The following is a 24,610-nucleotide window of genomic DNA, read 5'->3' as shown; positions in this document are numbered from 1 at the left end:
ATCTATGCAGGCGGCGGCCAGATAAGCCGCGAGTATCGTGCTGTAGCCCGCAGGTGGGTAGGTGGGTGGGGATGTCACGTGACCGTCAGTCTGCGCGCAGGTACGCAGTAAGACGGGTTGAGTGTCGCTGTACTCTGCTCCCATCAGGTAAATCACCGGACCGGGTTATAAATTGATTGGGGAAACGGCGGAAATAACAAATAAGGTATTTTTACGTCATTTTAGAATTATTTGCCGTTTATACCGTGTGTCTTATTTTTCATAAAGATTAAGAAAAAATATATATAATATTTACAACCATTTCATGCTGTTGGCATGGATCGCAATCTCGCCCACTGTGCAGCCTGAGATAAATCTTTTTCTTCCCTGGGACGGATTCAGTATCGCCCTATATTCACTCGACAAGAAGGTATCAAAACTGTACGGATGGATGGTACATTTATGCTAAGTTTACGAAGTTGTGCTGAAGGTTATATATATATGTTATATTTAAATTTAGATTAAATACTATAATCTGGAGGTGATTTCATCTCATATTGACTTGCTTGTTTTAACTGGGACTTTTGCTGAGTGTGATGTGTTATACTTAGATTAAAGTGAGTTTTATTAAAGAGCCGTAAAAGTGTGCTGTCATGCATCCTGGTGTGGGGGCTGTGGCTGCCATATCGATAAATATAACCGCCATTGACACTTCACAGGGAAACACATCAATACCGTATTACCTGTGTGCTGCGCGATCTACTACCGTCTGTTTTTTTTTAACACGTGTTACCATCTGGTAGGGGACGGGGGGGGATGCACCTCCGCGGTCATATACGTCAAGGCAAGTAAAACTTGTCTGGAATCTGAAGCGCGATTTCCGATGATGGGGAACCTTTGAGCATGTATGTTTTTCACTTTTGAGAAATCCATTTTCATGTGACCTCCCATCCAAGTGCTGGTCAGGCTCAGAGCTACGTAGCTTCAGATGGATTACCGGGTCTGACCTGCAGGGGGTGTGGTAGATCCAGGTGCACGTTATTGCATCCTTTATGCTTATTATCCAAAATCCATCTCTATTTCACTCTGTCATGTTATGAACCCATCGTCTGCCATGACCACTTTCTCTCTCCAGGAGTGAGGAGAGATGGCCAACTTTAAGGGGCATGCTTTGCCCGGCAGCTTTTTCCTGCTGTTTGGCCTTTGGTGGTCGGTGAAATACTCATTCCGGCAATGCTGGAAGAGGAGCCATTTACAAGGGAGACAGAGGCTGCCCCTGGTCTTTGACAGGGTAGATTTTGTGGAAGGGTCCCTGAAGATATTCTTTGCCTTTGTTGGTAAGTCGGACACATACGAATAAGTATTGAATGCATTTACTGCTCTTTGATGAGGCAAATTGTGTTGATTAAAACCAGATGTCTGCTATTAGGTATCATGGCTGAACAGTTCGTTCCGGACGGGCCCCACGCTCACCTGTACGACAGGCAGGACAATGCCTGGGTGAAGCTAATGAACTGGCAGCACAGCACAATGTACCTGTTTTTTGGCATTTCTGGAATAGCTGACCTCCTAGGCATGTCCAGCCTGCCTGTGCCCCTGGGCGTCGACCGTCTCGGACTCGCTTTGGCCCTTTTCATCGAAGGTGAAGTAACCAATTCTGTCTCTGAATTCTGAATGAGGAGACTGAGCTTAGCGTGTTAATATGGTGACTGAATCACAGCGGTCAATACTGATACTAAGGGTGTTTCTCAATGGCAAGAACGCGAAGATCGTACTTGCATTGCTGGCAAGAGCGGTCTTGCTAACTCGCCTCCCAAGAATGAACTTAGGCTGCAATGAATCATGGGATTGCATACGTTAGCAAGGATGCAACTGATGCAGCCTTGATGTTTGGGGCGGAGCAAGAACGATATTCAGGGATTTTTACCGTCCTCTGTGCTTCTGATCTTAGCATTAGAATTGTACGTCGGCAATGAAAAATGACGGTAAACGGCTATGTGAGAACACAAGTCCGCATACTGATAAACGCCGTAAGACTGTACTACCATCTGACAGAGCTAAAGCCCTCCCAAGACAGCATTTGATGCTGACCCGTACTGGTTGCTTGAAAGCGCTAATGCTTCCTTAATCTGACAGGGTTCCTGTTCTACTTTCACTTGCACAATCGCCCCCCGCTGGACATGCACATTCACTCCCTGCTCCTGGTGGCTGTGTTCGGCGGGGCGGCGAGTACCTTTCTGGAGGTCTTCAAACGAGACCATCCCGTACTGGAGTTACTCAGGAGCAGCTTAGCCATCCTTCAAGGAACATGGTTCTTCCAGGTACCGCAGCATAAAGGCAGCATGGCCTGAAATTCACAAATATACTCAGCAGCAGGAGGACAGTGAGTTGTGTTTGTCTGTTTAGATTGGCTTTGTGCTTTACCCACTGAGCGGACCGGAATGGGATCTCGAGCAACACGATAACATCATGTTTGTCACAATGTGCTTCTGCTGGCATTATGCTGCTGCTTTGATGATCGTGGCTGTGAATTATGCCATCGTCTGGTTGTGAGTATTCACCAGAGTCTCTTTCATTCTGTTGAATTCTGATGTGATCAAGCATGACGTTTGTTGGTGTAAACCTGCCGTTCCTGTCCTCTCTCTCACCATCGCTCCTCATCGGTCCTCTAAGTGCCGTACAAAAGTGTACGCGGAGGGAGACCTGTGACCTGGAGATCGGACTACGGAAGACCTTGTCAGCCAGTGATGCGAGCTCACAGAAAGCCCTACTCCACGACTCAGAAGAAGAATAGACTGATGCATACATGGATAGAGAAACGCCATTGAGGGTCATCAGTAATTCTGGGAAGGACGTCTTGGAAACATTTTTTATTGTAAAAATTTGTTAAAAAAACCCTAGACCTTTGTAATAAAATAGTTAATTAGATAAGAAATATCGCTTGATAACACAATGATATATAGTGAAGTTTTCTTAAAGGAACCAAGCTCTGCTTTATTTTAAAGTAATTCTATGATGCATTCTGAAACAATGTGGTCTTATTTTATGAAAACAGCATATTGTGTCTTGGGAAAGCATTCGGCTTTATCACGGTGATCCTTAGCGTCTCGATAGTAAGTGAAATTTATTTAGTGGTGAGATCTTTGCTCAGAGGTAGATGTGGTAATAAAACTACACAAGATCAGCTAACAGGCTGTCTGCGTTGTGTCAAGGTTAAGCATTCATCAGGTCGCAGCCATAAAACAGGAAGGACCGGATTCGTATTTTTATGAATACAATGCAGGAACAGAAACAACGTGACAATCAAAGTAAATAGGCGACACGTAACTCTTTCCATGACCCAGGAGCGATGGATCACGCTCGGTGCTTATTGCATAACGTCGCTAAAAGCACTATCAAATTTCAAGTAAGATAAAGGAGCATTATTCTGGTCTAGAGAAGCAATTTTACACATTTCTGCGTCAGTTTTATGGTATATGCAGCGACTGCAAATCAGAGGTGCAATTTGCATGCATGTATAGACACTGCTTGAAACGAGGAGAAGAGAGGAAGAGATTTGCCACTGTGTTCGTAACCATGGGCTCAACAGGGACATTACTGGTCTGCATTGTACGCCATTGTTTCTCCTCACCTTACATAATCGCCTAACATAGCAAATGACTTTTTCAGCAGACATGCCATAAAATAAGATTACGGTTGAAAAGAACTCAAAAGGTTCTGAGGTTAAAAAAAAAAAAACTCAAAAGACACTCAATCTGTCCTTTCATATTTATTTAAAAGGTGCAAAAAAATGCCAGGGGGGGAGGAATTATTACACAGCTATACAGAGTCAAATAGTGACTGCTTCAGTACAACATACCCACAGTTGACAATATATTATAGCTTAAAACCTCAATTCTTTTGGTTTGTGAAGCTTTCATTATATCATTTGTCAGTTATTTATTCCTGACAAAATTTTATCTCAATTAGAGCTTATATCTTTATCCAAAAGTTCGATTGTTGGTAAGGATCCTCTGCTTTCTCTTTACTGAAATGGGACACTATCCTTTCCATCATTCACAGGAACCCAGTTAAAGAGGAAAAGCATTTATCAATTCTACAGAGGAGGTGAGGTCTTTCTCTCTAGGAGATGACACCATAATAAGTATTTTCATGTCTGATGTCTGCCCAAATAATTTTTCTTTTTTAACAAGAAAAGCAAACAAAAACAAACAAAAGACTGCTATACAGTACAGAAACATAACCAATCAGTAAAAAAAGTCCTTTGCTCCAGTATGGAAGATGCATTTTGTATCCGTTTTATCGTAAAGCAGGTGTTGAGCTGAAGGTCCTCTCCAGTGAGGCGAGCTAAACACTGAGCGGGCAGCCGGAGCGGGATTCGCAGCTGGAGCGGGATTCGCAGCTGCGGGTCTGCGGACCCAGATCATCCCGGCCTGGCAGCTGTCCTCTTGCGCATGCCATGATCTGGCATGTGCCGTCGCCCTCTAGTGGCCAAGTGTGTTGCGTCTCGGCATTTCACTGGGGGTCGGGCGTCCTTTTTGGGGACGGCGCAGTGGTGACGACGACGGTGGACAGGGGCTTTGAGGAGCTGCCTGCCGCACCTTGCTGCAGCTGCTGTGCAGGAACGGTCTGAATGCGCACCTTGAACAGAAGAGAGGAAAACGTCACAATTGCTGTGGGAAGTGAAACAGCACCAACACACCTTAACCTTACACAACACACCCAGTCATCTTAACACTATTTTTCCTTAACTCTTCCACAGAATCTTTGTGTGACATGTGCCACATTTAAAAATAAAATAAAAAAAAACATAAAAGACATCTGTTCCTAGAATACTTGGGTGATGCAAACACAGCCTGACCTATGGGTATACCAAACCTATTTTTTTGTGTTTTAAGACAGCTGATTGGTTGATATTTTATTGGCCAATAGAAAACTAAATTCAGACCCTTTCTCCAAAGCTGAGATGCATGGAAATTTGCATCTGTGAAATTTTGCATGTGGGTTCTGTCTCACATGTATTCGCACCGATGCAAAACTTAAAACCACTTGACCTCATCTTGACAAACTAGTCATTAATCAAGAAAACTGGTTGAACATGTGACCAACTACAAATTGCTTTCGACTAAAGGCACGGAGCGTTTAATGACAGGAGCAGCACGGCTGGCCAGCCAAGGAAAAAAAATAAGGACGAGGTTCAAAGAATAAACTATTTACAAAGGAAAGATGGCTCCTTATGGTTGGAACAGATTATAAATCACACTCAGTTTAGGGGTTTTTACCTACAATGAATAATTTTAAAAGTATGGTAGACTGTGTCTTGACGGAACAATGTTATCGTTTTAAATACTGCAACTAAAAGAATGTGATTATTTTTTTAAAGAAATATTGTACTCCAGTGTGTACGTTTTATACTCTAATTCCGATGCTGTTACTTTGTTGCCATGTCGACCAGGACTTCCTGGAAAATGAGACACTGCATGTCAGAGTGACTTTCCAGGTTAATAAAGGATAGGTGACGGAGGCTGCATGCCTGCGCGCCTGCTTACCTGCGTGGCCTGCCCCTGCTGCTGCAGCTGCTGCAATTGCTGCGCAGTCACAAAGCTGACGGGCTTGTTCCCTGCTATGAGCTTGGCGCCCGCCGGCATGGTGGTCAGGATTATATTCCTGCCCAGACTGCTGATGCTGCGGAGAAAGTGACAGCAGACCGTCGTACACAAAGCTGACACCTGACTACAGACGGCTTAGAGGCAACTGGGGGAAAAAATGTGGGAGGCTCACTTGGTGCTGATGTTGCCTTTTATGATGGGGGTGGTGACCACACTCTTGCTCTTCAGTGGCTGGCTCAAGACAGACAGGGGGACCGTAATTCGTGCAGGCAGCTTCCCCTGGGGGGGGCAAAGCAAGAGGATCGCAGAGAGAGAATTAAGAACAGGATACAGATATTCATTATAAAAAAAACCTACAGGTAAAAGGATATGACAGGTTATTGTCCTATGAATTGGAATTGGGATTTCAGTGAGGTCTTTGACAGTTTGGGGACATTTCACTTTACGCCTTTACATTTTTCTACTACAGTATTGTGCAAAAATCTTAGGCAGTCAAAGACAATGATGGATGAACGGTTTTCATGTTGGTGCAAAACTATGATTTTATGTCTGTCAGAGTGTGTCAGCCCAGACATTTCAAAGCCTCTGCTAAAGTCACCTCAGCATTTGCAACGACTATCCAATGCAACCATGTATTTACTGACACGACCTCTAGCATACAATGTTTGGCTAATCCATATCTCATCAAGTTATTTAATTAATGAGGTTGATTAATTAACTGAGTTGGTGGTGAAACTTAACAGACACCTGGAACAGATGAGGCGCCCCCAAGGAGAGGTTTGGGCACTGAAGCCGTGTTCATCCAACCGTCCAGCAACACAGCAGTGATTTTTTAGAGAAGAGAAAAAGTTCTTAATATTTTTATTGTTACTATTAATTTACATATACTCTGTTCTAATGTCACGCTGTATTTTCTTCTGAACAAATATACATTTAATACCCAGATAAATGACTTTTTCGTTCTTTACCAAAGACTTATTATGCACAGCGCTGTAACTCTGAGAAAGAGAGGACAACAATGGTGCCCGACAGTCCTCAGTAACTCGGGTCTTTTCCTTGTCCAAAAACCTCCTCATTTTCAGGCATTCCTCAAGCTGTGCTGCTTTACTCGGCTTGGTCACGCTAACGCCAGGCCTGACTGAAAAACCAGGCAATGACAAGCGAGGTCTCATGCTGCGACTTCTAACAAAGGACTGACATTATATCGAATCAGGGCCAAGACATGTGAGACAGCACTGCTCACTCTTATCCTGAGCACCCACTGATATCCTTGGGCACAAAATAAAACATGGCGATTTGTAACCCAGTAAAGGGTCTCATGTCGTATCCTATTCTCCGCCCAGCAGCTCGGCGGACATGTGACTTTACACAGGTCACCCCAGGACATACCATAACAGTGACTCATTAACCAGGTACCATCTGCGCCTAAACCAATCCCAGATTCCATTATCTAGATGTCAACCAACAGCTATTTACTGGCATGTAATACCAGTAAGGGCAGAACTTCCTTTGCAGGATAATTCCCCACAAATCTTCTAGTTCAGGGGTGCACAAAGACCGGACAATCAATATGGTTAACAATACAAGGCTTATCGTGGTTTGAAGCACAAAAATACAAAGTAGAACCACCAATACTCCTTACAAATCCCTTGTTACACCAGTCTTTGCATTAATTCCCCGATATTATAATATTCCGATGTCTATATGCAAAGTTATTGTTAATTCATTAAAACCCTGGTTTGGTGCATGATGAATAAAATGGGGAAAGGTCAAGTCTGGACTTTGACACCTATAAAGCACTGTTTTTTAACCCAGTCCTCCCAGTTCCCAGCACACCAGAACCAAACAATGAAGAAAGAGAATACCTGGTACAGGTGTGTTACCATAATTTAGATTTTTTAGTTTAGTTTTCATTTTATATTAATTTCAGTATTCATTTGAAATCAAGTTTAAGGTAGGTTAAGTTTCAGTGTAAGTTGTAAGTATTTTTACTCCTGGGGACAAACTGAAAGTTGCACAACCGTCTTATGCGTCTGATCTTTAGAGAGTCCAATATGAATACAAAGTGCACATCAAGTTCTAAACTCCTTAAAATGGGTAAAACATGTTCCAGGTTTTACTAATGATAATTAAACTTCAATTAAATCTTTACTTTAGCTACATAGTATAAAAAGGTAAAGTATTTGATATTTGTGTTTGTTTTATTTCAGTTAGTTATGGAAGTGATATAGTTTTTGTGTTTTGGTTTGCTAAAATGTTTTATATTTTTTGATAACAGCCCTTGTAGGGAGCTGGGAGCAAAAACGTGGACCGTCTGGGGATCCCAGAGGACCGGATTGGGAGCTGGGAAGGAGCAAAAACGTGGACCGTCTGGGGATCCCAGAGGATCTGATTGGGAGCTGGGAGGGAGCAAAAACGTGGACCGCTGGGGGTCCCCGAGGACCGGGTTGGGAAACACTGCTACGATGGCTTAATAAAGGCTAATAAAGTGGTGCACTTACCGCCTGAGTGGACACCACAGTGCCACTTACAGGCACCTGTCGAACAGTAGCAGTGCCAGGGCCAATGGAGATGGGCGACCCCGCCGCAGCCGGACCCATAGTGAGACCCTTGGCTCCGGCCACCCCGCTGGTCGCTATGGTGACGGTGGCAGCCCCAGAGGTGGCCACGGGCGGCTTGGTCGTGGTTGTCGTCACGGTGATGGCCTGGCCTTGCTTCTGCGGGATGACGCCCAGGCCGGGCATGATGCGGATGGTCGTGGCCGGCTTGGAGTCGGAGGAGACGGTGGAGAAGCCCCGCCCCTTCTGGTCAGCCACCGTGACGGCGAGGGCCGGCATCAAACGGATGGCCGTGTCCCCGCCCGTCTTCAGCTCGGAGTGCACCTTGACCAGGGAGGGACCCCCTTTCATGGCCTGTAGGTCATTAGAGGAGGCTGCTGGGGTGGAGGACGGCGGCGACGGGTGCGAGGGGGCCACGTGCAGGGAGATGCCCTTGCCCCCCCCCGCGGCGGCGCTCAGCATGTCGGGGGTGAGCTTGACGGTGGTGACGGGTGACTTGGTGAGGGTAGCCATCATGTCCGGCGTGATGCGCAGCACCGTCTGGCCCTTGGCGTCGGTGGTGATGGACGAGGGTGGCAGCCGCAGCACGTCTTTGCCTTGGATGCGCAGGTTGGTGGCCGCCAGGGGGATCCCCCCGGCGCCCTGAGACTTCACACCCAGCTGGCTGGTGATGGCCACCTGCACCCAGGGAGATAAAGACACGGGTGATGGGGTTTAACCCCCAGGAGGAGACAGACACGCCGGTGTCTGAATGACACTTTGCAGGCGGCAATGCGGACCGACAGGGTCATTCACTGGCTTCTGCATCGCTGGGCTGCATGGTCTTATTGCAGCTTTAGTTCCATTATCTGTCTTTGTTCTAACCATCCTTTACTGTATAGCGCGTGGGGCGTCAGATATGCACGTTACAAATAAAATGATGAAGACGAGGACAAATAAGACAACAACCAGCTGGCGGTTAGGTGACATTTTTTTGTTGGAGGTGGAAGTTCCATCCATACATCCATCCATCTTCTGTATCCGCATGTCGCTATTCAGGGTCACGGGGGTCCGGGGCCATTTCCCAGAAGCTAGTTTGAACATCTTAACAGGTCCCCTGACAAAATGTCACCTTGCCCCCCCCCCCCCAAATTACCCCGCTCTATAATTTTATGTATTCTGGGGCCCCTGTAAAGTGCCCCCCCTTCAATCTGCCAGGGCATGCAGGTCCCTTCATCATTCATTACAAGTCATTACAACCCTGAACAAGATAAACAGTTAAATTATGGATACATAATTTAACAAAATTTTACAAATGTGTAATAAATGTAAATATATTAAAATGAAATGTAAAGTGACGCATGAAGGGGGCTGTGTGATGCACCTGCTTGATGATGTTCTGGCTGTTGACGCCTTGAAGGACGGTGGCGGGCGAGGTGGTGCTGTGGGCCGGACTGCCAGGGGCACTGTTCTGGGGTTTGCTCACGGCGATGGCGGAGGCCAGGCCCGTGACAGTGAGCCCCGCCTGGGCACGGGCTGCCTGCACCTGCACTGGGCTGCCACTAGAGGGCGTTCGGAGGGGCAGGGTCACCACAGCCTGGCGGAACCGGAAGCAGAGAGAAGGTAAGCGCACAGGGGGATGGATCACAGAGCTCGTACCCCCACGAGAAGGGAGATGGGAGGGGGGACCGGTCCTCACCTGCGCCAACCCTTTTGTGTGCGTCATGGTGACCGGCACGCGGATCTGGTGCTGCCCGGGGTGCACCAGCGTGGCCTGAGGGCTCCCAGCAGAGGCGCTGAGGCTGGGCTGCGCGGTGACCACCCGCACCTGCGAGAGGGAGCCCGGCCCCGGGTGGGCCACCACTCGAGCTGCCGGCTGCGGCCCAGCGGCCTGAGGTGCCTGCTGTGCTGACTGGCCAGCGGAGAGGAGAGTGCTCAGCTGCGGGATGGATGGCGGGGACACCAGGAGGACACTGCAAGGGACAGCATGGGTTAGAGAGGCGGCAGAGAGAGGGCGGCATTAACAAAGCAAGGAAATAATAAAATACAGTCAAAGTAGTGCATACAGTCGTTATTATGAACCATTGTATTTAACTCAAATTAATAATATAATAGGCTTTATGGCAGCCCATTCATAAGTACGAATTGTCTGTCGGCCGTTCTTAGCCGGGTTCCCTGAACCTGGTTCTGGCAATGTGGCATGTAGATTAGATTAGATAAGAAAAGCAAAGCTAAGACGAGATGAGATACAATGAGGCGAGATAAGATAACATGAGATTCCCAGGAGGAATCAGGTAACATTTTAGCTAAATATCTAAAAACCATTTGATAATATATTAACAGAAGTACTGTGTGTTACAGTGCTGTCTTGCTCCTGGCTTTAACAAAGCAGCCTGTAAATCACTTGCAGATGTAAAGAAATGAGCTATGAATAATTATTTACAAGTTCAGTAAATATTTTGTGGGACGAGAGAAAGAAATCTTTGAAATAAATTTCTTAATTTGAATGTAAGAAAATCGTTTTTTACTTACATTTGTAATATATTATCTAATTGTTAGTAATAGGTTTATTAATAGTTCAGGTACAGACCAGAATCCGTTCAAGTCATTGTTACCAGAATCACTTGTGCATACTACATCAAGACACAACGGTACAAAGAGTGCAAAACGGTAGTATAGTAGTATTATGGAATATTAGTGTATTCTTTTTTACACTAAAATAACCAAACTGAACATGCCAAACAACGTCCCAAACAATGACATTATCAGATTTGATTTGGACTGTATAACCGCATGATCTCAGCTGAGACTGAAATCGGTGCAACAAAATGTAAAGCCAGACCGGGCACTTCGGCTGAAGGTCAGCTTAAAGGAGGGCGGAGTCAGATCTGGGAGGAGGAGCCAGCAGGAGGCCGGACCTTTCGGGGCTGACCTAGGGCTTTGCCTGACCGCGTCGGGGACTCCCGTTTTGGTGGACGTGCCAGCCGTAGGGGCCAGGGGCGATTTGGGGGTGCCTGGGGTGCTGGGTGTTGGTGTTGTAGGGGTGGGAGGGAGACTGACTGAAGGCACGGTCCCCCCATCAGGCAGAACCACCTGGCCTGGCTCGCTGGCCCCAGGCACCTTGCCACCCCCCTCCTTATTACTGGACTTCTGCAGAATACAAGTGGGGGGGGGGCAAACACATCAACATCAGACATCCATGAGTCATGATTCTAAATTCTAAACTCCAATTATTAATTTTAATAAAAACAAAAAAAGAGGGGGGTTGAAAAATCACGACGTAACGGCATAATGAATGAAGTCTTAGAAAACATGAGTAACAATTCAATCAATTAAAATACTTTCATAATAATTTCACTTATGCAATACCTTCAAATCATTATTATCATTATTAAACTATTGTGATCTGTCTGGATAACTTACACAGAGTACATTTCATTTTTTAAATGTAATTAATGACAGTTAATCCCTGCGCAAAACGAATCCTCTAGGCTGCATCTGCGCCGATGACCGCCCTCACAAAGCACAGCGCATTCCCTGCGAGGTGAAAGCCTGACGCCCCACCCCGCGGACTCACGGGCTTGGGTGGAGGTTTGGGCTTCTGCTGCAGGGCCTTCTTGGCTCTGGCGGCTGCGGCCTGCGCTTGGTGGATCCGCTCTGCGGCGGGAGAGAGTGTTTTCTTTATTTAGCGACTCGGCCAGACGAACCGGAAAATGATGACTGCTGCACCAGTCGGCGCATTGGCTCATGTCCCAAATTAGGGAACTGCTTCTCGCTTTCACCATGACAAGTTCAACAAGAAAACACCCCATGCACGTCCCATGCGCCTCAGTGCTTGGTGGTCTTTTGTCTCATTTGCGACGTCCTCATGTGAATGGTTAAGACGGAGAAGTAGAACAGGGAACGCTGGCGCCTCACCAAATTCCTCCTGGCTGCGGTTGCGGTGCAGGTAGATCCAGAGCTTGCGGCCGATGTCGTACTTGACGCAGGGATCCTTCTCGTAGTGCAGCCGGTCAAGGGCGCCGCTCACAACTGTGTTGACCTGCAGGGGGGTGCACAAAACGCCGCTGATGTGCAGCAGAAAAAAAAACACACACACACACACACACACACACACACACACACACAACGATGTCCATGTCCCTCCCATGTAAACCAGTGACTCAAATTAAAAAAAAGGTTTTTAATTTAAGCATCCCTTTTTAGGGGTTCTCTCCAAAGTTTCTCCTGCAGTTATGGAATTTGAACTAGCAACCTTCTGATGAAGCCACATGTCCTTGTGTTTCCTTCTGCTGTTAATACAGTGTCTCACATCTGAGCCTGACATCCTCCACAAGGGGGAAGCTGCACTATTCACAAGTCTGACAGTCACACCGCAGTGACTCAGTCTGCCCATTAACGTGAAAACAAACGATGTCCAGAGTCTCTCTCTCTCACCTGAGCGCTGGTGACATCAGGGGCGAGGAACTGGGAATCTTTCAGCAGCTCGCAGATTTCGGCCCGGGTGCCCTCGCCGTTGGGAAGCCTGGCGGCTGCGTCACGCACTGGGGGGGGCAGGGAGCATTTAGATACATGTATTTGCTCCTATCCTTGGGTAACTATTCATATTAACCGCAACTGTCGCTCAACAATAACAATGTAATGGTTCACATGTAACCCTTCAGATAAATGAATTAAAAGTAGATATACTGGTTATAGTTCTGGATACAGTCATACGTTGCGTAACTACGTCTTGATCGAAGATGGACCGCATATATGACGCTGGTTCCTTAAGATTATAATGGAGCTGAATTATTCCTATTGCCTAGTGCAGGGGTATCAAACTCCACTCCTGGGGGGGGGGGGGGGGGCTGTGTAGCTTAGCTCTTTCCCAGTTCCACCACAAAGGATTCAGCTCAAGAGCTGTGTGGTAATTAGCACATGGAGTTGAATCAGGTGTGTGAAAATGAGGGGAAACCGAAAACTGTGCAGGGCTCCGACCCCCCAGGAATTTGACACCCCTGGTGTAGGGATGCCGTCGCATTTGTGACACCATAGCACAGCGCATTATGCATGTGTAGAAACAAACCCACTGCGCCGCCAGTATAGCAAAAGTACAATTATGCACAGTATATAATGAATACTCTATATATAACACGACAAGCAACATTACTCATTTAAGTCTTTAATATATTGTATTTATCGTTACTTTAGAGCAGGGGTCTCCAATTCCGGTCATGGAGAGCTACCGTCCAGTAGGTTTGCTATCCTACCCGGCTTCTGATGAGCCACACCTGCTCTCAGGCAAATACCAGGAACAGGTGTGGCTCATCTAAAGCCAGGTATGATAGAAAACCTGCTGGATAGTAGCTCTCCAGGACCGGAGTTGGAGACCCCTGTTTTAGAGCGTACCCTTTCTAAGTTAAGTGCAGCCTAGGTGTGTAGTATACAATACCATCCACAGTAAGCTTGTATAAACACACTCTGTTTGCACAACGATGAAATTGCCTAATGACATTTCTTAGAATGTATCCCCGTGGTTAAGCGACGCACAAATGTAGTTATATTTACAGGGTTGTGGGGAGCCTTCAGGTCATCCTATGAAAAGCAGAACACAATCATACAGACAGCGTCCATTTTAAAGATGCCAAATCAAGGATTCACATTCAGACTGCAGGAAAAAACCCACTAGGACAACATGCCAAGGCAGCGATCAGCTTTACCAAGTGAGAGGATGGTCACGTAGGCTGGGCGGTCTGAGCGCAACAAGGAGTGCTCGCGGGCCTTATTGAGAGATGTCTCCTTGTCGAAGACCCCCTTGACGGGCCCCACCACCGACTCAAAGCCATGCATGCGGAATGTGAATGCCTTGTGCGGCTGGTCATAGCGCTGCTGCTCCTGGGGGAACAAGGAGCAGTGGAGGGGTTAGCGACGGACGTCAGAAACCACACGCCGGAGATGTGACACACTATCGTGGCCATTGTACCACGTGCCCTACAGCACTGTTTCGGAGATGACACACTCCTCTAAGCACACAAGTCCTGCATGACACAATTAACAGTGCGCTTGGGTGATGCATCACGCCCACGGCATGCAAGACGATTCCCTGAGAATCCACAGGTGTTATACACCCGTCTGACATACGACACCATGTCTGGGGTGCTCTGATCTTCGAGGTCGGGCGGAGACGCGCTTCTCGTTACTCCATCTATGAATTGCTTTACTGATGTCATCAGTGACGCATTCTAGAAATCGGCATAGTTCCAGAAGTTCCACATTTCTGCTGCTGGCCTATTCCCCATGCTTCCTGAATGCGGTACATGTGTCATGCACTTCTATTTTAAGCCTTTCTCTCTTCTGATCCTCTGTTGCTACTCTTTCATTTTCTAATTGCACTATTCACCTTATGAGGGCGCTGATGCATGTTCGACGTTGTTGCTGTTTGCAGCAATTTGTCCATCTACTGATCAAAAGCTACACCATGAGCAGCAGATCCCTGAACACTGAGGCAGTGCTAAAAAGGGGCCCAAACCTGCTCCTGGAAGACGTGTCTCTCCTCCCCAGTGCTTGGCCTCACTACGTAGTCCGTCCAACTGTAGGGGGGAGAATAAACGATTAGTAGAGCAGTTCGCCGATCCCGGGGCGACTCGATGAGGGTCTGCACTTACACTCTGGGTGTGGGGGGGGTCAGCTCAGTGGGCTCCTCACTCTCCTGCTGCAAAAAGGCACCGCTACGTCAAACACGCACACGCATCAGAGCATGAAAGGCCCGCGCTGGTTCCGATTCCACGGTTACCTTGACAACCACCTGGTCCTTGTTTTCAAGCCAGAGCTGGCAAAGGCCACTCGAGTCCTTCTCGCTGTCTGAGGTGGGGCCTTCAGGAATCAGAAGAGAAAGGGAGAGGCGGCAGCCTGGTCAGGACGACTAGAATTTCTGGACGTTTCCCGGGACAGTTTTTATGGCCATCGCATGTTACCATGTTACACATACGGCAGTAACGCAGCTCGGAATCAGCACTGTGCACAAGTCTTAGGCTGCCAGGGAAAATTATTATATTTGTCGGGCGTAAAACTATGTCTGTCAAAGCGTGCCTGCTTAGCCATTTCAATCCCTCTTCAAAAGTCACCCCAGTAACCATCCAGTACATCCATGTATTTGCCGACTTAACCACTGGTGCACCTTGTATGGCTAATCAATATCGCATCAAGTAACTAAATCATTTAATTAAGCGGAGAAGAGTTTCAAACTGGTGCTCTAGTCATCTAACGGGATATCAGTTCCAGAAGAAATTCTTGTCACTTTTCAAAAACTGTGTTACTGTTTATTTGCATAAATTCTAATGCACTGTATTCTTAGTACTGCATGTGCCCTTCACATCCATATGCAGAGCTTATAAGCCTAAAGACAAAGGCTTATTTTTTTTATTGTGTAAAGTCTAAAGTTTCACCACATATCACAAAAGCACAGGCTGCACATAATGAAAGAACCTGCAAATCACACCAACAAACTGCAACGCCCCCACGCTTTCTCAACTTTCCAACGAAATGAATGCTGACTTACTGGGAAGACTGGTTTTCCGCATGGGTGGGCCGTAAGTTATTCCACAAACAACTGTGCAAAGTGTTTTTTCTTTACTCCATCTGACAATTGCTGCTTTGAAAATCCCCTGATGACTTTCCAAAAACTGGCTCACATGCCAGGTCATTCACCCGCATTGCTTGTTTAATTAGGCAAACAATGATTGCACAACATATAAAGAGATCTCAGAATATGCTAAACCCCTGAGTGACTGATTATTGTATACATTTTTTATCACGCGCGCGCGCACACACACACACACACACACACACACACACACACACACACACACACACACACACACACACACACACACACACACACACACACACACAGCATGTGTACTCAGGTGAATTACTGCATCCTTTCTGGAGCTACTTTTGTTCCTTATACCCAGAGGCTGCACAAGTGTCTCCCACCACCAAACACACAAAGGGCTTTAAAACTACAAACTGATAGGAGGAGGTTTATGAGGGGCTTTCTGCACGAGACGTGCATCTCCAGCAGAGTTCAGAGTGCCGACACAGAGCTCGCGGCTAAAGTTACTCACTGATCCACCTCCACTGCTGCGTTCGCTCCCTGAACTCCACAAGGGGGGAGAAGCCACTGGGGAGGGCCATCACACCTGCTGGGGGGTGGGGGAGTGGGATTCATGAGAGATCTGTCTGAGTCGATAGATGCAGATCTCCTACTTTCGCAAACAAGTAAATCAGTAACAGTTTACTTGAGGGGATACAAATATTATGCTATTACTTATGTATTGACCAACCACAAACTAAGTCTTGGTTACATACTGATCACATGTTAATTCATCATTAATGGATTGTGATGCATTTTTCATCTCAAACAGTTACTATATTTGTTACTGTATCTGTTAATTCTGTAAACCTTTGTGAACTACAGAAGGAACAAGTCATGAATAACAAAAGCGAAATACTGATCTCATGTTTATTCATTATTAAACATTTTTATCTCAAGCAGTTACTATATTTGTTACTATTCATCTTAATTATGTGAACCTTTGCAAACTACTGAAGGAACAAGTCATAAATAATACAGGTGAAATACTGATCTCATGTTCATTTATCATTAATCAACCGTGATGCATATTTATCTCAAGTAGCCACTATACTTGTTCATGATTTGAACTTCAGCAGTGACTGAGTTACTACTAAGTATTTGTGCCCCCTCAGCTAGTGCCACCAGTAAATAAGAGGGCAAGGCATATTCACCTCTGCTTTCTCCTGCCAGAAACTGAAGGGCGGGCAGAACCAACTCCGACCAGCAGGGGGCAGTTGAGAACCAAGGGTTGAGCGTGCTGGCTGGCAAAGCTTGCCATTGCTGTACTTTCTCTTCCAGCTGAATCATAAGACAGTTAAGCACTTTTTAAATATACTTTACACCCAGCTACATGCCAAGCAACCATGAGCAGTATGTTACATAATGCTATAAACATTCCAGGCTGGACTGTCTGGTTGAAACTGGTAGATGTATAAAATGGCATGCCTGTACCTGTTTGTTGGAGGGGTGGTGCGTGTGTACATACCATGCTGGTGGTAGCCAGGCTCTCTATCTTCAGGATCTCCTCCAGCAGGTTGAAAAAGCTGACGGCGATCTCCTCCACCACAGCAGGGCTATCCTGCGCATCTTCCAATGGTCTAAGTGGCAAGGAAAGGGAGGAGACATGGGAAGCTGTCACGGAGGATTCCAGAAAGCCTCACAGATGCAGACAGGGGCTAATCTAAGATAGCATAAGGCACAAGGCTGGGGATATCCTGGATGGGATGTCAGTCCATCGCAGGGAACACACACACACACACACACACACACACACACACACACACACACACACACACACACACACACACACACACACACACACACACACACACACACACAGGCAAACAGAGACACACACACACACAAAGAGACACACAACCACAAAGAGACACACAAACAGATAAAGACAGACAGACACATGCACATACAATCATATATTATGGGCAGTTTACAGATGCCAGTTGACTGTCATGCAGGTTTCCTTCAAGTTCTATGGTTTTCTACTGCAGACCAAAGGCATACAAAGGGTGAGGATGTGAACTCAAGCTCAAAGCAGTGGGGCGATTCGAATCCCTCAGACCTGGGAGGCGCGATTCGAATCCCTCAGACCTGGGAGGCGCGATTCGAATCCCTCAGACCTGGGAGGCGCGATTCGAATCCCTCAGACCTGGGAGGCGCGATTCGAATCCCTCAGACCTGGGAGGCGCGATTCGAATCCCTCAGACCTGGGAGGCGCGATTCGAATCCCTCAGACCTGGGAGGCGCGATTCGAATCCCTCAGACCTGGGAGGCGCGATTCGAATCCCTCTGACTTTATAGGCGTGATTCGAATCCCTCTGACTTTATAGGCGTGATTCGAATCCCTCTGACTTTATAGGCGTGATTCGAATCCCTCTGACTTTATAGGCGTGATTCGAATCCCTCTGACTTTATAGGCGTGATTCGAATCTCTCTGACTTTATAGGCGTGATTCGAATCTCTCTGACTTTATAGGCGTGATTCGAATCTCTCTGACCTAATAGGTGTAATTCGAATCTCTATAACCTAGGAGGCATGGTTTTAATCCCGCTGACCTGGGTGACACGATTTGAATCTCTCTAACCTAGGAGGCATAAGGCAAAAGTGCGACCCACAGAGCCACCCGCAAAAAATAATTAGTGCTTCCATGTGAAAAATACACAAAAATGAATGAAATAACAAAAAACCCACAGTGTATCCACTGGAGTGGAAGCATATACAAGGGGGACATGCTTAAATAACCATGTGCTTAGAATTAGTGGGATGTGACTAGACAGGAGGGCAGTCTTGCCAAATAGTTCTTGGAAGGAACACAGACCAGATGTTCAGTGGTGTTTACCAACACTTAAACCACACATGAGGCCCTGAGGTTTTAGTGGGGCACTTTCGGCCACAAACATTCACTACACTAAATATTAAATAAATATGTTCCTTATTTAGGAGATGCCGAAGTAGAATATTCTGTTACCCAGCTAACTAGGTATGATTTTCTGACTCTAGCTGATGTTAACGGTATATGCAACCAGGAAGCCATCGTACCCCATCGGCGTCACGAAAATACAGGAAATCAAAGCTTCCCTGACAAAATTACTTACCTGTGCTGACCGGTTTCTACAGCACAAACAGAAAAACTCCTGATGAGGATGGTGGCAAACTTTACTGCCACAGTGGCGTAATGAGAGGCGCTGAAGAAGCAACGTAACCGAGAAAGGGCTGAGGAATGAACTCACTCTTCTTTGACCCCGGGGGGGTGGAGAGGGGCCTCTGGAATGGCAGCAGCAGCGGTGTGACTTGGGGGGGGGACCTCAGAAGGCATCAGCACATCACATGGCTCCTCTGGTTCCATTTTAATAGTCCGGATCTTCTTCTTTCTCTTCTCCTCCCTTATTTTCTTTTTGGGCACAGCTAGATCAAACAACGCTAGGGGCAGAAAGGGCAGAAGAACATTTATACCTTACATCAGTGTTTCCCAACTCGGTCGTCAGGGACCCCCAGCTGGTTCACATTTTTGCTCCATTCCAGCTCCCTGCGAGACAGGCCACGTTTTTACTCCCTCCCAGTTCCCTAGCAAAAACGTGGACCGTCTGGGGGGTTCATAAGGACCAGACTGAGAAACACTGCCTTACATAATTTTTGATACTATAAGACCTGCCAACTCAAGGCTGGCATTTTGAAGTTTGAAACGATGCACATTTCTGGCAAAATATAAACCGATTTTGTGTTTCTCGTGGATATGTCAACAATCAAAATATCAGTGGGATTTTTATTAGCCATAGCAGATGTGCTGGTGGTCGTGTCAAAAACACATGGGAACTGCAAGTACTGAGGTGACTTCAGGAGGGTTTGAAGTGGGCACATTTTGACAAACATGATAGAAAAGCTATACGCCGACACGAAGATCATTTAAACATGTTTTAGGACTGCTTAAAACTTTTGCATGGTACTGTACATACTATATATATGAAAATAAAGAATAAAGCTTTAAGAAAGGTGTGTGTATGTGTGTGTGTGTATGTGGACACTGAATAAGATGACTGCTTTATACTTTAATGTGCTCCTTTAAATCATACCATCAGTACAGTCTCCATACAAATACATGCCCCCCAAAATGCGGGTGGTCCGGTGGACCTGGAGTACTCACCCGCTATGGAGCCTTTCCTGCCTATGTTCACCCTGGACATGATGTCACCGAGATGAAGGTCCGCGGTCATTAGGTCGGGGTGATCCTGCCCACACACAGACAGACACTTATAGACACATCTTAGGAGGTTCCAAAAGGCGTCTTACAGAAAAACTGCTAAAGACAAAATAATAAATGGGCTTAAAGCAAAAGACTGGATTTAATACTGGATAACTCACAGCAACTACTTTAGGAGTATTTACAGACAAATATGGATGAGAACATTTCCTGATGGAAACACTAGCGAACTGACCGGCTGCCGTCTTCGTTTCTCTCTGTGCCTCCTCAGCAGCGCCCTGAGGTCCTTCTCCCTCAGCTCTAGCTTCTCTGCCAAGACAAAAAGGTTCTGTTTCCCAGTGTCTTCCTGAATGGACACCAGTAGAATGCACCATAAACCAGCGATAGTCATGATCAGAGCTGGAAATGTAAGCATTTTAAAACTAGCAAGGTCATAGGCTGATCCACGATCAGGTTTCCCAGCCCCAATCCTAGAATTAACCTATATAAACAGGCCTTGGGTCTGCAAATGCTTAGCACTAAACTACAGACCACTCAACCAATCCAAGAAGACAAACCACAATTGCTTAACTTAACATTCACTGGCACATTCAATCAGATTTGAGCGACTGGCATTGATTGGCGTAAACTGCAGAGTGCACTGCATGCTTGATCATAGCATTAATTGAATACCTATACTTGATACAGAGTCACGACTGAACTGGCATGGTAAAAATTGGGTAAGGTGCAAAAAAGGTTGAGAAGCACAGCCATAAATGCCATAGATGTAACCTTTGGAAGGACACTAACCTGTGGTCTTCATGTCTTGGGTTGAGAGGGTTGGAAGAACTCTAAGGGAAACTGTGGGAGTTGGGGATGAGGGAGATTGGGGAGCTGGTGACCATGAGCCCATATCTGCCAGAAAGAAACACAGAGAAAGGAGTTACTTCTTGCGGAACAATGGTTTCTATGACAATTAAACATGCAAACCTCCTAAAGGACTGTACACAACTCACCATCATCATCGGAAGACAAGGTACCGTCGCCACACTCGCTCTTCACCTCCCTCAGTATTCGGTAAAACCGCCGCCTGGCCCGCAGCTCCTGGGCTTCGCCACGAGACGGGGAGGGATACCTCCGCTTCATCGCAAGATCAGGGCCGCTACGACTAGCCTGCTCCAACAGCTCCTGGGCCATGAAGAAAACCGCAGAAATCTATGAGGAGGAACATGATCTGAAAGCATTCTTATTTATAGATTGTTTCAAAGCCCTTATACCTTCCGGGAGATGAGGATCTGTTTCAGTAACCTGTGGTAATACTGCTGCAGAGAGTAGAGGTGCCTCTTCTTTTGGGACTTGGCACAGAGCTGCCGGTATCTTACCACCTCTGGATTAAAATAACCATCTGACAAGCAAAGAAAAAAAACAATATTACAAGAAATATCTAAAATAAACCATACAATGAGACGGTGCTTTTCAACCCAGTTCTCGGGGACCCTCAGACAGTCCACATTTTTGCTCCCTCCCAGACAGTCCACATTTTTGCTCCCTCCCAGACAGTCCACATTTTTGCTCCCTCCCAGACAGTCCACATTTTTGCTCCCTCCCAGACAGTCCACATTTTTGCTCCCTCCAAACTCAGGTTCCCGAGGGGCAGATTGAGAAACACTGCAATAAGGGACAATGACAGTTACCTCTGAAGAGTTTCTGTGCTAAGTGCAATGGGTTTCCAAAGCGGAAGTTCTTATTATTAAAAAGGTCACTGATGACACTGTCCTGCTGGGTGGCACAGTTATCAGGGAATTGAGGAAGAAACTGACGAAGACGCTGCCGTTGGGGATCCGTCAGCACATTAGACCATGTGCTCTCACTCAGGACAGAGAAGAAAATCTCAGGCTATTTAGAGAAGAGAAAGAAAATCAGTGCAAACACATTTATGCTGAAAACAATACAAAGTTAGGTGCACTAGTTTTCACATTAGAGTTGGACAAAAAAACTGCTAATAATGGAGAAAACTACTGGAAAATTCATTTTAAATTAACGTGATGGAGATATAATAACTAGCTCTTTCACTGCATAAGTGGGCGAAACTGCAAGCTACAAAGTTATTTCAGATGAAAGGTTTTAAAAGCAAATGCAATAATAAATATATGTAACTTATTTTGGCTTGTATTAAAGCTACATAACTAGAATAATTAAAGTTCTTGGGGGGGAAATGTCCAAAACAACACTCTAATTACAGTATTCCGTCAGAAACTAACATCTTCCAGAAGATCCTCCGGCAGACTGACTCGGCTGTTCCCCAGTAGACACTCCTCCATGATCCGGCCGCCGCTACCCAACCCGGGGTCCAGGGGGTCAGTCAGCATGTGGTCAAGAGCGTCCATGCCCCAACTACGCCTAAAACATAAAATACTGTAGAAATATAACCAAGCATTAACGTCGGGCGTGTAGCAAAACCTAAAATAAAGAAATAAATTCACACTTTTATACTGTGCTTAAAAATCAAAGAACACCCGATGCGATTTTACAACCAAAATCAGAAGCACTTCTCATTTAGCCGTACTATATTCTAGCTGCAACAAATACACACTGAAACAATACATTTATGGATCGACTTGGTCAATACATTATTGGAAACCAGGTGAAACGGGCAACGAAGTATTACTAGTTATTAGAAAGGTTAAAAAGTACACATTAAATTAAATACAAGCGTACCCGAAATAAGCAAATAATCACGAAACTCCGTGTATGCCAGACTGGTATAATAACAATGGTATAATAACAATATCTCTTCGACATACAGATACTACACAGCAAACATATACACACAGTTAGCTTTAAAGCCTGCAGCAATACGTCTACAGGAGTAATCAAAATAGAAATAGGAAAGCGACGGAAACGTAGCATTCTGTGTTGAATATCTAGAAAACGACATCATATTGTCTTACTTGCTATCAAATACTAAATTATTTTAAAAACATTTTAACAGCAGATAACTGTAGAAAGTAACAATCAATTTGGGAAAGTTCAGAAAGAAGCCTAGCTATCTTCAAAACATTATGTTACAAAACATCGCCTTTGCTTTCGAGCTGCCTGCCATTGCAGAGTTTTTTTAATCATCGACATAAATGTGACACCGATAGTGCTAAGACTATTATTTGCTATTGTACAAAAATTACATCTAAATCTAAACTAAATACAATAAAACGTAATTACCTTGAAGTTAAGAAAAAGAGCACAAATTTAACCGAAAAAGGATCGCGGAATGAAAACAAGAAAGGACCATTTCCGTTCCGTCACGGAACTCAGCACCCCTAGAAACACGTTTTACATCTAAGTTTCCATGAAAACGTTCCCATTATCCTCCGTTTAGTGACACATAAGCAATGGTACAAATGAACAATCGCCCACAGTTGATATGCAGTTATTAACAATGCATGGATGGGTAGATAGAAGGATGGATGACGTCTTTGTGTCGACATATTATGAGGAAATTTATCTACCCCGCAAATGTTTAAGTAAAAGAGATGCTAGTTTGCCTGGTTCTTGGTATGCAGAATAAAAGCGAGATTTGTAGGCAGTTGTTCAGCTAAATTTTACCATATTGTGGCTGGACACAAGTGTTATTTGAATCTCTTTAAAAAGAAATTAACACACTCATGCATGCACACACACAAGTTTGTAATTATATCTTTGTGGGGACTCTCCATTCACCTCTATGGGGAAAACTCCAATCCCAACATGACGGGCTTAACCCCCACCCAGCACTAATTTTAACCATAAGTAAACAACCTATAAATAAAAGATTTTGGGCATTTTTGTTTTTTTTTTTTATTGCAGTCACAGATCTTTGTGGGGACCTGAAAATGGTCCCCACAATGTCAAAAAACATGTTTTTATTAGTCCCCACAATGTAATATGAACCTAAGCCACAAACACACCATTTTTTGTATGGTCTACTTTATCCCCTTAATCCCCTACTTTATCACTTAAATTTTAAGATATTTATTTGTTCAAATGATCCAAAGAGAACCCTTTAAAAATTAGCCCAGAATATTTCATAATGAATTTGTTTGAGATTATCAGATCTCTGTTTGCCAAATAATTATCAGCACTTATGCCATGAGGGCCACCTGCTGTCTCTTGAAATGCTAGGACTTCATTTCCTAGACAAAGATCGGTCAGTCTCCTATAATCATGCATGTGTCACTAATGTTAATGTGAAACAGCTGAATGATTCTTTCAATCAAGGAAACAAACCAGACACTGAGTACTGCTGATTTCCCAGCCTTCCTTTACCTGTGAGCCAGGTGTGGAGCCTCTGTGGCCAATCAGGGTCAGTAATTATTAAAGCGACTATCTGGGAAAAAAACAAGGCCTGGATTTGGAATCAGGGGCCTACCCTAGTTAAGGCTTTTGCTTAAGGGACAAATAGTGCCATCACTCTGCCAAGCACAGGGTTTGACTTGGTGATCAACTGGTCATAAAGTCCTCACATGCAGAGCCATGTATCGTTGTAGTCGTCCACCAAACAGAACTTTTGATGTACAGTATATGTGCAATTTCCTCCTCTCCTTTTAGAAAGCCATAAACAGCACAGTATGAGAATGGGAATGATCCAGTGGTTGCTGGGCTCTTCCTTAAAAGTTAACTGGGACAGCATCTAGTG

At 45.4% G+C, this 24,610-nt stretch overlaps 2 protein-coding genes across 6 annotated transcripts; one reads left to right on the top strand and one right to left on the bottom strand.

Moving 5' to 3' along the window:
* Nucleotides 1-32: 32 nt before the first annotated feature.
* On the top strand, nt 33-3,168 carry tmem45b (transmembrane protein 45B). 2 transcript variants are annotated; one of them, XM_048983682.1, is made up of 6 exons: nt 33-147; nt 1,115-1,316; nt 1,409-1,621; nt 2,116-2,300; nt 2,386-2,528; nt 2,653-3,168. In XM_048983682.1, exons 2-6 carry the CDS (start codon nt 1,127-1,129, stop codon nt 2,771-2,773), a joined length of 852 nt encoding a protein of 283 aa, XP_048839639.1. In that variant the 5' UTR covers nt 33-147; nt 1,115-1,126; the 3' UTR covers nt 2,774-3,168. The 2 variants fall into 2 exon arrangements, with proteins under 2 accessions (XP_048839639.1, XP_048839638.1); XM_048983681.1 differs by having other exon boundaries at nt 50-205.
* Nucleotides 3,169-3,732: 564 nt separating this feature from the next.
* nfrkb (nuclear factor related to kappaB binding protein) lies at nt 3,733-23,050 on the bottom strand. Of its 4 annotated transcripts, XM_048983676.1 has the most exons (27): nt 22,657-23,050; nt 22,200-22,353; nt 21,633-21,834; nt 21,216-21,343; nt 20,955-21,126; nt 20,749-20,853; nt 20,195-20,268; nt 19,903-19,987; nt 18,992-19,181; nt 17,230-17,341; nt 16,916-17,042; nt 16,234-16,311; nt 14,901-14,980; nt 14,773-14,819; nt 14,637-14,697; nt 13,828-14,002; nt 12,563-12,669; nt 12,044-12,167; nt 11,703-11,782; nt 11,058-11,275; nt 9,825-10,098; nt 9,510-9,722; nt 8,090-8,824; nt 6,336-6,374; nt 5,761-5,867; nt 5,529-5,664; nt 3,733-4,620 (listed from the first exon to the last, which is right to left on the bottom strand). In XM_048983676.1, the coding sequence occupies exons 2-27, from the start codon at nt 22,323-22,325 to the stop codon at nt 4,495-4,497; spliced, it is 3,921 nt and encodes a 1,306-aa protein (XP_048839633.1). In that variant the 5' UTR covers nt 22,326-22,353; nt 22,657-23,050; the 3' UTR covers nt 3,733-4,494. The 4 variants fall into 4 exon arrangements, with proteins under 4 accessions (XP_048839633.1, XP_048839635.1, XP_048839637.1 ...); XM_048983678.1 differs by lacking the exon at nt 6,336-6,374 and having other exon boundaries at nt 14,773-14,816; nt 22,657-23,048; XM_048983680.1 differs by lacking the exon at nt 6,336-6,374 and having other exon boundaries at nt 16,234-16,308; nt 22,657-23,047.
* Nucleotides 23,051-24,610: the final 1,560 nt, after the last annotated feature.

This window comes from Brienomyrus brachyistius, chromosome 18, assembly GCF_023856365.1.
Source record: "Brienomyrus brachyistius isolate T26 chromosome 18, BBRACH_0.4, whole genome shotgun sequence".
In the NCBI taxonomy this organism is placed as follows: domain Eukaryota; kingdom Metazoa; phylum Chordata; class Actinopteri; order Osteoglossiformes; family Mormyridae; genus Brienomyrus; species Brienomyrus brachyistius.
This window is presented reverse-complemented; position numbering and strand designations above follow the sequence as displayed.

Excerpts from the sequence above, each read along its gene's own strand:
- tmem45b (XM_048983682.1), top strand. The coding sequence starts at position 1,127 with ATGGCCAACTTTAAGGGGCATGCTTTGCCCGGCAGCTTTTTCCTGCTG. Across the intron at positions 1,622-2,115 it reads TTTGGCCCTTTTCATCGAAG|GGTTCCTGTTCTACTTTCAC; the intron begins GTGAAGTAACCA and ends TTAATCTGACAG. Across the intron at positions 2,301-2,385 it reads AAGGAACATGGTTCTTCCAG|ATTGGCTTTGTGCTTTACCC; the intron begins GTACCGCAGCAT and ends TTGTCTGTTTAG.
- nfrkb (XM_048983676.1), bottom strand. The coding sequence starts at position 22,325 with ATGGACGCTCTTGACCACATGCTGACTGACCCCCTGGACCCCGGGTTG. Across the intron at positions 20,854-20,954 it reads CTTGTCTTCCGATGATGATG|ATATGGGCTCATGGTCACCA; the intron begins GTGAGTTGTGTA and ends TCTTTCTGGCAG. Across the intron at positions 19,182-19,902 it reads CAGGAAAGGCTCCATAGCGG|CGTTGTTTGATCTAGCTGTG; the intron begins GTGAGTACTCCA and ends TTCTGCCCCTAG.